This window comes from Triturus cristatus, chromosome 9, assembly GCF_964204655.1.
Source record: "Triturus cristatus chromosome 9, aTriCri1.1, whole genome shotgun sequence".
Classification (NCBI taxonomy): domain Eukaryota; kingdom Metazoa; phylum Chordata; class Amphibia; order Caudata; family Salamandridae; genus Triturus; species Triturus cristatus.
This window is the reverse complement of record NC_140592.1, coordinates 466,903,941-466,915,542: the sequence shown is the minus strand read 5'-3', so window position 1 is coordinate 466,915,542 and position 11,602 is coordinate 466,903,941. Positions and strand designations below refer to the sequence as shown.

The 11,602-nt window shown below is 46.4% G+C and overlaps 1 protein-coding gene across 2 annotated transcripts in view; it reads left to right on the top strand.

Moving 5' to 3' along the window:
• Nucleotides 1–227: 227 nt before the first annotated feature.
• The window catches only part of C9H19orf33 (chromosome 9 C19orf33 homolog), a 34,710-nt gene continuing 23,335 nt past the window's right edge, over nucleotides 228–11,602 (top strand). The window contains exon 1 of one of the 2 annotated variants that reach the window (XM_085625405.1): nucleotides 228–625. In XM_085625405.1, coding sequence (XP_085481531.1) covers nucleotides 604–625 — 22 coding nt within the window. In that variant the 5' untranslated portion in view covers nucleotides 228–603. The remainder of the gene's footprint in view (nucleotides 626–11,602) is intronic. The other variant, XM_085625406.1, reaches the window with a different exon arrangement.

The following is an 11,602-nucleotide window of genomic DNA, read 5'->3' as shown; positions in this document are numbered from 1 at the left end:
ATTGTGCAAAGTTAGAGCCAAGGCAGGGGCTTGGCTCGCCCTATTTATTTGTTGGCTCGCACACCTCTATAATGAAATGTTTCTTTGGAGCCTGATGCTGAGGAGATGTTCCTCCATTGCAAATACTTCGATAACATGAGGTTCTTCGCAGCTACGCCTATTGTCTTGTTGTTGCTAATATTTGCACTGTCACCGTGAGCAACAATCCCACATGAGCGCGTGCAGATGTTCTCGTCATGTGAGGTGCACGCGGGGCGCGCTCAACCTCCATGGCGGCACAGGAAGGCCTAATCTGCGCTTTATCGCCCGTCATCTCCCAGGAGAGCCTCGCCCGCTGCGCACCTGGGCAGGGCAGAGGCCTGAGGCCAGCAGACTCTCAGCCGCATACCTGGCTGGCACTGACAGTACAGGGGCACCGCCCACCCTCGCGGTCAACGAGTAAACCCCGCCCGGGGGAGGCTGCGCCGCGGCTATAAGAGGGGAATAGGCCACGCCCAGCCCTCACCCTTATCCCTCACCGAGGAACGCAGAGTACGGAAACCGCAGGGTTTACAGACTCCCAGCCGCAGCCCACATCTGCAGCCACTAAAGGGGCCCTGCGCCATGGACTTCAATTTAGCAGCGGGTAAGATGCATGCAAGTGTTACCTTAAGATACGTGAGCAAACACCCTAGGCTGGGTAACGTAATTTGGTGTAAATAAACAGTTTCAATTTGTCAAAATGTAAAACGACTTGGAGAGTTTGCATTTTCAGGCACTACTAACACACAGCGTTTAAAGTTATTTTGCACGTAAGATATTTTCATTTAAATCACTGGCCGCCGCTCCAAAACGTCCCTATTATGTAAAAAAAAGTGGGTTTATTTGGCCGGCAGCCGGATGAATAGACCCCTCTTTAATTTGTCATGCCTTGCTTCTTTCAGCGCGGCCTTACAGATCTTGCCTGTAAAGCTTCTAAGTAGCGCAGTGCAGTCTTTTGGGGTCTCCCATGTTACACCCCAGCAGGACCCTCGTCACAGGGTTGAAAGGCCCAGAGCTGCGCACACAGGGAGGTGAAGGAGGGCGTCACTCTAGCCTGGATTAGGGCGTTTCTTTCCTCTCTCTACTTTAACCCCTCAAGGGACACAAATAAGTTAGTGATTTTTGAGGAAGTTGAGTATAAATATTTTGCCAGGCGATATAAATGTGTTGAACTATGCAGAACGGGAGTGCGCAATTCGTGCCACGTACCCTGCCAGGAGTCCACTGCAGTCTGTACCACCCATTGCCCCTGCCCGCTCTGCAATGACACTACCAATCCTACCACTAACTATCACACGACTACAAGTGTGACAATCCAGACTCTTCCAGGACACTCGCTCCATAGCAATGTCGTGGGTGGCAGACAGCTGCTGCTGTGCTCATCTCTCAATTAGACACACAGCGCCACCATGTGGCATTGGTGCCGGTGGTTACAATTCGGTGCCGAGCACCAGAAGATACTGGCTCAAATTAAGCAGCGAGTATGGTGTATTTTGTCCTTGTGATGTCTACCAGCGCTTTTGTCCCACTGTGGAGGCGTATGCCCACCACTGTTTTGTGCCTGTGCACAGAGCCGGCCTTTGGTAAAATAGCGCCCTGGACGTCGGCGGAGAGAAATTTGGCGTCCTTGCTGATGGTAGTTAATTAAATGAGGCAGCAGGGGGTCCCTTTTGTTTTCACTGGTCAGTCCCTGGCTGGGCAGGCATTGACCCCCGAACACAATCATCCCCGGACCTCCCCCAGCCCACCTAAATCACTGATAGCTTAACTTCTTCACTGCAGATGACGGTTTTATTGTGTGTCAGCAGGGGTCACAGGGTGAAGGGAGGGCTAGGAAGTGGGCTAAAAGGGTGTTAAAAACCATCGTCCGCCATATGATAATGAAGGACTAAACCATGTTAAACTGGCAAATCAGACAGGAGCGAACAGGCAGGGGCAAGATGAGAAGGGCGCTGTTGTTGGCATAACCTTAATGCACATAGCTCCCTGCGCCCCTCATATATTGGCGCCTTGGGCCCCGCACTTCCATGCTAAAGGCTGGACCAGCTTGTGCACCACGCAGGCTCTGTGCACTGTTACAAGTAAGCTTGTCAATAGACTTGTCCCAAAACTAGCTTTCCTCCTCACAATTTGTTTTTGAGGCGGCATGGGTTTCGAGCAAGATGATTCAAATTGAGCTGTCATCTGGAGAGCTGACATGGGGACACATGATATCTTTTGTGTGGGACCTTGTCAAGCGGTTAACCTGCCCAATTGGAACATAGGTACCTGTGTTTCGTTCACAGGCTCTGCACTTGACTAAACGTGTGATCTTGTGCAAATATCTTTACATCTGTAAAGATAGTAAATGTAATTGTGAGATTGAAAAGTGTGGAGCTGAACTTGATGCACTTAATCTTGTATTTTCTTCCAACAGCCCCCATAATGTGCATTGGTTACTGTCTAGTGTTGTGCAGTGAATACATACATACATACGTACATACTGAAGGCTGAAGGCTGGGCACAGGAAAAGTTGGCCGCCCTTGAGGGTGCCACATAAGCGGACATAAGATTTCCTGTTTCAAGGCGCAGTTGTTATCTGTATGCTGGGGAAGAGCCAGCATGTGTCTTTGCCCAAGACGGCAAAATACAGATCCTACAAACAGACCAGCATACCATAAATGTCGAGTGAGATGCTTCTGAAGTTTAGTTCTTTACACTGAAGTACTACTCTGACATGTGGATTACCAAGGTCCTGGTGTATTTTCATTAGTCGAACGCCATTTTCCTGTGCCGCCTTTTTGACCCTGCATGTCTTCCCTGCAGCTGCTGCATATGCCTGTCCAGTACCAATATATGAAATCTGCATGGTTTCCCAGATAGGGGTGCAGGTCCAGATTTTGCAAAAACAACAATTGATGGACAGAATGCAGAACAATGTCATACATTCACCCCAGTACAGAGATCTGGGCCTAAATCCATCGTTTTTTTGCTCGCCATTCCAGTTTGAACCCAGCCATATGCAAATCAGTCTTGACCCTGTGCCCAATGGGAACAGTCCAGCCCAAACTGCCAGGCCAGGTCCTCCCTGGACTAGAAACAAGCAATCTAGGACCAGTTTTGGGGTTTCACCCCTCTTCAGCCAGGATAGTTTGACTCCAGTGGCATGGAGAGCACGGGACCCACGTTTGGGCATACCTGTCCTTTTCGGGCTGACAAATGTAAAAACAACAATTGATGGACAGAATGCCCAACAATGTCATACATTCACCCCCGTACGGAGATCTGGGCCTGAATCTATCGTTTTTTTGCTCACCATGCCATTCCAGTTTGAGCCCAGCCATATGCAAATCAGTCTTGACCCTGTGGTTGATTTTCCTGGCTTCAGAGACACTGTCATTTTAGATCAAGAAGGGGACAGTCAATAGTGAGGTCTGTGTGACCTTGGTCCACTCAAAGATGGAAGCAGGACCATAAGAGTGGATTCCAGCCTCGCGCTCAGGCCCTTCCAAGTACTTGAGTGAAAAACAGCATTTATATAGCCCTCTGACTTGCATTAGAGTGGGGATTGTTTTTTTTAGGCGATTGAAAGGAAAAATATTCAATATCTAACAATTTTCCCTTTAAAAAGATACAGCACATCATCTTCAACACAGGGAGCGGGGAGCGCGTCTGCATAATCTGCCTTGCCCCCAGACTGCACACAATGCAGAAGGAGCTGGTTTTGCTCTCAGTGCATGGGGGAACGCACTGTCTTTTCTAAAGGTGCGGTGTATTCGTGCCAATCAGCAGTAACAATACCATAAAAGGTATTGTGGTGTTCTATGGAGAGTTTGCATACACGTTGGAAATGGACTTTGCATCGTTTGCTGCTTGAAAGATAACGAATGGGCGAGCCATTCTTGCAAAGGAATATGCCACATTCTCTTCCAAAGGAATGGGGTGGCTAACCACTCCTCTTATTGCAGGTTTGCCCTTCACTCGGGAGGCCTGTCTCCCTGCATTCAGATATTGCGGGGTGCCAAATCTCCCCCTTTTTACTGCTCACAACTTGCTGCCTAATGGGATACCCAAAACTCCTGGCAAGGTGTTCGCATCTCGCAAAAGAGGTGTCCATCTATAGGACGGGAGAGATTTTGTACAATACATCTTCATGGACACACTTTCGCCTTCGGAGATGCTAATAAGAAATATAGGGCCAGATGTACGTAGATTAGAAATAGCGATTACCTCATTGCGATTTTCTGCGAATCGCAATTAGGAAATCTCTATTCCCAATGTATGAAACTCTTTTCAATTTCATTAGCGAATCCCTAATGGGTCGCAAATAGACCTAACTCATGCATATTAATGAGGCAGGTCGCAATTGTGATCCACTAGGATTTGCTGTCATCACTGGGATGGTGGCCTGCTGGGGTCAGCAGACCATCATTTCTGTGATTGCTTTTAAATGAAGCAATTTATTATGATTTTTTTTTTTTAAATGACAGCCGTTTTCCTTGAAGGAAAACTGGATGTGTTTAAAAAGAAAAAAAAATGTGTTACGTTTCAGTTATTTTAAGAGTAGGCAGTGGTGCGCGGGACAACTGCCTGCTCTTAAAAAATATTTTTCAACACTATCAAAGGGGAAGGGTTCCCAAAGAGGCCCTTTCCCATTTGCGAATGTGTTACCACCACTTTTAAACTGGTGATAAAGTATTACTGTTTTACGACTGGAATTCAATTGCAAAACAATAATACATACCATACTGATTCAATATTTGGAAGGAATGCCCAAAACACGTCCTTTCCAAATACCGAATTGCAAGTACAAACTGTGATTCGGTAACAAGTTATCGAAGTGCATTTTGTACATAAGAATAATTATTTTTCCGGTTGCAAACGGCCCGATTCTATGAATCGGGGGGTTGCGACCAGCAAAACGCTTTGTACATCTGGCCCATAGACATTTGCAGTTAAGTCCATGGAGGATACTGATGTTTACCATTGGTGTTTCAGGTCTTAAGGCTGTTACGTTCTTTTTAGATGAGTTATTCATTTAGTGAACTTGTTTCTCCAGATGTAAACTGGTGAGCAGCCAAGGCCTGCTCCAAGAGGTGGCAAAGCAGTTGGGTCTCATATGCAGTACGACACAGTAATCAGACTTGATAAGCTCAATATTCAGCCAATTTATATCTTTTAAAATGTCCTGATGTAGAAGAGGGTTTTATGGAATACAACCCCCAAAATGAACTCAGTGACTCAAAATCCCTTTTGCTCCCCAACTAAAGTAGTCCGGTGTCTCCAAATGGGCACAATGTCTCCATGTGTGTAAAGTGTCTTGGCGTACACTTGCGCAAAGTGTGAAGCATTAATGGAAAATTGGCCCAACTTTCCAGGAATGCCCTTCCCACTTACAAGGAGGGCACTTTGTCCTCCTCCAACTAGTAGCTTGGCATGCCAGTGGGTCATGGGACTGATAGTACGGGCTCCATGTTTTTTGTAACTTTTTAGGACGTGGGTTTTGGGAAACAGATTGGGGGAGACCAAGTGCCTTCAGTGACCAGTGATTGTTTGGGGGTTTCTTAGGCAAAAGCTCAGTTTTTTCCCCAAAGGTGACATTTTAGTGACTTGCTATAAAACGTCAAGTCACCTTAGCGAAATGTGCCTTTAGAAGAGTTCTTCCTTAAACAAATAAGGGTTCCAGAGGCTTTGTAGCACATCCGACGCGCACACTTTAGAAAGTATTGGTTGAAATTGCACTGCTTTGGGAACCTTTCTATAAAGCATTGTGGGTACTTTGTTTGGAAGTTTATTTCAGACTGTCTCCAATGACTTCTTTATTGCTGTTGTAGGCAGTGGCGGCTGGTGACATTTCAAAGTGGTAGGGCGTAAAAGTCGTGGATGAGGGCTACGTCGCAATACGTTTTTGAAAAAAAGAATGGGCAAATAGAGCATTTAAGGCAAAATTGAGATAGCAAGAAGGTTTATAAAGCAATTGTGAATCTGTAGACTTGAAATAGTTAAACACATAACAACATAGCACATATCCTTCTGCATTAAATATGTTCAACAGTTAGGTTACTGTGGTGTGCAAATCCGCTTTATTAGCTGTAATTAACAAGTGAGTCCTGTGAAGTGAGGCTCAGGCAGGGCAGGTAACAGAATGAACATGCGCGCCCACGCCAAGTCTGCACTAAGCTGGTTTTACATCTGTCCTTGCACTGGCTCTGAGACTTTTAAGCGCTACAGTAATGCTCCAGTAAAGTGGAAAGGTTCTGATACATTGTTCTAGACTAGAATTTAGTATCATCTAAATAGGTGAAGGTGTCCATGTGTAATGTAACTTGCTCATGTAAAGTGCTCCGATACTTTCGAGTCAAATATACGCTATATAAAACTGCTTTTGAGACAGTGATTGAGCATTAGGGCGCTGCCAAAGGCTTTCTCTTCCCATCATATAAGCGCAACCGCCCGCAGTACTTCAAATTGCGGCCTTGGCTCATAAGTCATAATCATGTAATTTCGGGCAAATTGCTTTCCCTCGATGCTTAAAAAGGAAAACATTTCCTGTGGCCTTCTTTGCGCTGTGACTAAGCCGTGGAGGGCTCAAGAGCCGAATTTTGACTTTGATACACGTGCTGACAACCGGTATCGCAGTTTACAATGCCGGCCATTCATCCAGAGTGTTGCATAACTTCCAGGGTCTCACAAGCAGGGCTGATTTCTAAGTTCATTGTACCTGCCGGTTCTCACACCACACAGACAAATTAAGCGCAATGGGACTGGTGCAAAATTAACGAAGGTTGGACAATGAGCCTGTAGTTTTAATCAAGGTTTCCCACTCAACCAATTGAGTGACCCTGTGCACGCCACTGCTCACGAAGCTGACCAGATTGGTGACGAGTATAAACTTATTTAACAAACTTCAATGTATTCAAGTCTAAAAGGATGTAATCGCCTCGCCACCTTTCATGAATCGTGACATCTGTGAAACGGAACACATTCTAGCCGGATTATTCATGTCGCACATGAATCAACATAGGTCAAGGCACGCCATTTCTTTGACGAAGATAGCACAGGTGCACGTAGTTGTATAATGTAAAACAAAAGTGCTCTCACCCCAGCCGGGCAACAATCCGCTGCGACTGCAGCGTACACTTTGCGCCAGTGCCCTCCTGAACAGCCAACGTGAACACCTGTTTATTTTCAAACATCTACTACCCTCAAAGCAGGAATCCCACCTTTCATTTAGAATTCCTCAACTTCACTTCCACTCTTTTTACTACATGAAAGATGTCCTCAAGGGTAACTAAAACTAGAAACAAGGTCCTTAACAAAGTTAACACCACATGCACAAAGGCAGAATGACCACTGCTAATAGTTCAAATCAAACCTGCACAGAAGGAACCACGTGACATACACCAGCGGCGGCCCGGGTCACAGTCAGGAAACCTTAACCACCCTAAAATAAATTAAAAAACACTTACCTGACCGGTGACCGCCTCGCCTTCTCCTGGCCCGCGTTGGCGCCTCTCTGCTCCTTCAAACGGTCCGGAACACCGTGACGCGCAAGTGACTGGCAACCCGGCCCTCAGCCAATCCTGGCGTTGCAGCAGCGCCAGGATTGGCTGACGGCACCGCCTACTCCTCGCCCGCCGCCTGCCCATTAGGAGACCGAGGGGCTCCTAATGGGCATGCGCAAGGCAGCAAAAACACAAGTACGCATGACTGGGCACGGAGTAAAATAATAAGCTCCATGCCCACTCATGCGCACTTGTGCTGCCTTTCCCATATGTGTCTGACAATGATGTCAGTCAACATGACGCGGACCGCCCACGGTCCGACGTCATGCTGACTGACATTCACAGAGGAGGGAGAGCTGCGGGCGCGAGGCGCGGGCTTCAGAGGAGAGGGAGAGCTGCGGGCGCGAGGCGCGGGCGGGGGGGCTACGCCCCCACGCCCCAATGGACGCACCGCGCCTGGTTGTAGGTGTGATTATTCAATCAATCAATCATGGCATTTGTAAAGCACACTACATACCCGTGAGAGTCTCAAGGTGCTATGGGGTGGGGGAAGCTGTTACTGATCGAAGAACCAGGTCTTGAAGTCTTCTGAAGGTCAGAAGGTCAGAAGCTCTCCCGCAAGCGGATGGGGAGGGTGTTCCATGTTTGGCGGTGAGGTGGGAGAATGACCTTTCGCCGGCGGTCACTCTTCGGATGCGGGGGACGGTGGCGAGGGCGCGGTCTGCGGAGCGGAGCTGGCGGGTGGGGGACGCTCATAATAGGAGTATCTGGTCCTGACATTAAATCTTCAGTACAGCAAGGCAACGACTGCTCCCTGCAGCTGAGCGGTCTATTTGTGCTGTGCACATTCCAATTATGTCTTACACAAAACAGGCCTTATTTATGTATAAGCAGCATGTAACGTAATCTGCCCTAAAAAACAAAGCGGATCAAAGGAACCTGTAATGCCTCTTGTGCATAGACGAGTCCTAGTGGCGAAAGGTGATAGCATGGGATGCGGCAGCAACACAGTATCCCTTCAGCTGGTTGCTAGGCAGGCAATCTTGTAGCATTGTGAGCACAGGTGTGCTTATTAATTTTGCTTACTTTGTTTACTCTTGGTTTCCGGGCTAATTCTTCACGGAAGGTGATTCACAAGAGCTATATAAAAAGCACGATGTAGATAATGCCTTTTAACTGTGAAGATAAACATGGCTGCACCCATCCACACATTCGCCACAACACCACTTGCAACACTGGGTGCACGAAATTCAGAGAATTTCTCTGAAACCTCATGCATTTTAACCCCTTCGCTGCGGCGCGAATTCCGCCGCAGCGCTGGGGGGGTTTGCGGCGCCGCTATGCTCATGACGGAACCACGCCGTCATGAGTCATGGGCGAGCTGTGCTCATGACGGTGTGGTTCCGTCATGACTCCACCCACTGCGCTAATCGCCCGCACAGGCGGGGAATTAGCGCCGCGTGGGAGGAGCGGCCGGCAACGGCCGCATGATGACGGAACCACTCCGTCATGAGCACACGGCGCCCGTGGCTCATGACGGAGTGGTTCCGTGAAGGGCATGCAAGGGGTTAACTAATATCTCCCACAAGCACCGTTCTACACCCAGCCTCCTCACAAACATGACTGCGTAATGCCGCCCTGGGACTGATGCATATAGGAACGCTTCACAGCCTTGTCAGGGATATGAAGCGCTACGCAAATGTGATAGTGCAATACAAGCAGAGGCGCAACTACAGCCAAATGTCGGGGATGGCTTAAAAAAAAATTCGGGGGGGGGGGGGGGGGGGTGCCAATTCTTCCAGCGGTAGGAAGTGAGGAGATGCAGGGGTGAAAAAACGACAAAGACTCATTAACATGGCAAATGGTCTTTTAAAGACCTGTGAAGTACTAGGGAGCAGCTGTGTGTGTTCCCGGTAAACTGTTTCAGCCCGGGCGCCACACAGGACTGGGGAGGGGTTGTTGAAGCCCTTTGAGCCCAATGGGCGTTGCGCATCTGATTACAAGCATACATTTCGTTTTAGAACCTCCGATTTAGGGCTGTCCTGATGTGCATTAGTTGCTTAGGTGTGTTATCTTGTAAAATCCCAAAAATGCACCGTTACCGGGGCTAACATTTGCCCCGAAGCTAATATTCATTCAGCTTGCGAAATTTGTTTGTCTGGCCTTCTTGTCTTTGCCGCTATGAGTCTCTTAGTATTTCAAAACGAAGCCGAACAAACAGACTGAGAATGTCAGCCAAATGCCCTTTGGGGATTATAAATGTCAACAGTGTTCAAAATAAAAAACAGATTGAACAGTGTTCACAGATCTTTATTCGGTTTTTATGAAAATAACCATAAAAGCACAGTACATTTGACAGAATATAAAAACTCAATTTTGGTGCAAAATCATATAGCTGCATTATACAAATGTTAGGTACTCAAATCAACTCACATAATCATGGATTTACGATAATTAAAAACATTTTTTTAAAAGGCTGTAACAGCGGCAACGACATATACTTAGTCCAGACATTGCAAAGCCAACAATGAACAGTGAAATATAGTTTGTATGGTGAAATTGGGCAACAACTAAAATTGTGGTATGTGGAAACGAAGGCATTACGAATGGCTTACTCCTTGAACATCATGAGCAAGTCGCTTCTGAGCCAGGAGTAAGCGGCAGCTACTCACAAAATGACGTTTGTGACCATAGGTGAGTTTGAGCCATTAGTATTTGAAAGGCCCCAGCATCTACTCCATGACATGGCTGTTAATCTAAGAGGTGGATTCTGCAGCCTGCGCTCCCACTGAGTCATAACATCGCACCCCGAGTCAGATGACCTCAGCAGTTGTCATGTGTCATACTTTAAGTCAACAGATCATTTGATGCTGCTTCGCAGAGAGCGCTCTGGTTCCTTTTTTCAACTTCTGGCAGCGTGCTCCCCTGTGGTAACACCAAAGACGAAGCTTTTAAAAGATATTCTGCAGTTGGACAAGAAATCAAAAGGGCTAAAAGGCTTGAAAATTATCTGTTAAGGATGTACTAATCAAATCACACACTTTGTAGGAAGTTCATGCGTTTTATAAAGCTAAAGTTCAAGCTGACAGGATTGAACCTGCTGGTGAGATCTTTGTGAATGAATGTAACGGCAAATAATTAACACTTATCTTATTACAGTTTTTATATTTAATTCGAAAAATCTAAGATTACCTGTCACCAGACATGAAAGTAATCTGTTATTAGTTAGTGCTTTAAAAAAAGTAATACTACTAATTACTGTTGCATGGTTGGGGAAGACTTGTTTGAATTTGTGATCAAGCGCAAATGTTTTCCTGATATACACAGAATTTAATTCCAAATTTTAAACAGCAAAACGAAGTGAAGACGTGTTCTGTGGTGCTTTGCTCTCTGCGGTGATCACCCTGTCCATTTTTTCTTTATTAAGGAAGTAAAGCCCACCAAATTTTATGTTTGGAAGTTGCAACTTTCATATATGGTCCTCACAGTCACAGCCATGATGCAATATTTTTTTGTAGGCAATGTTGTTGTCCATCAAGAGATTGAGATAAAACATTTGCTGATAAATCTTGAGCTAATGTTTTTAAACCATCGGAATAGTCCCCAGGAGGATTTCCATTACTTTGCAGCTTGCCTCCTTCATTAGAGCATGGGGTCTGCCCTTATCCAGACAGAACAGTCATGCCCAAACTGTTTGCATGAGACAATAAGCATCTCCAGAGATATTCATCAGTGAGGTGAAGGTTGATGCATTGGGTATATTGAGCAAGGAGTTCATACATCGACCTAGCCACCCTGGTTTGAGAGACTCAACTGATGTCAATCAAAGATGGAAATGCTGCCCTAAAGTACTCTGGTGCTTGAAGATTGTTGATGCAAACATTTTGATCACATTTTTTGTTCTCTGTAGAGCCTCCCAAACAACGTTTGATACATTAGGATGTGGAACCGGTGCCCAGAGTTTCGATTTACACGTCACTGACGAGGCCAAGATTTGGGGCGTCTGATATTGCTTGTTGTCCTGTGAATAGTTTACGGGGCCTATCAGTTCAGTTCTGAATGATCCCTTTGGAGGTTAAGTTGGACTGGTTCGGTAA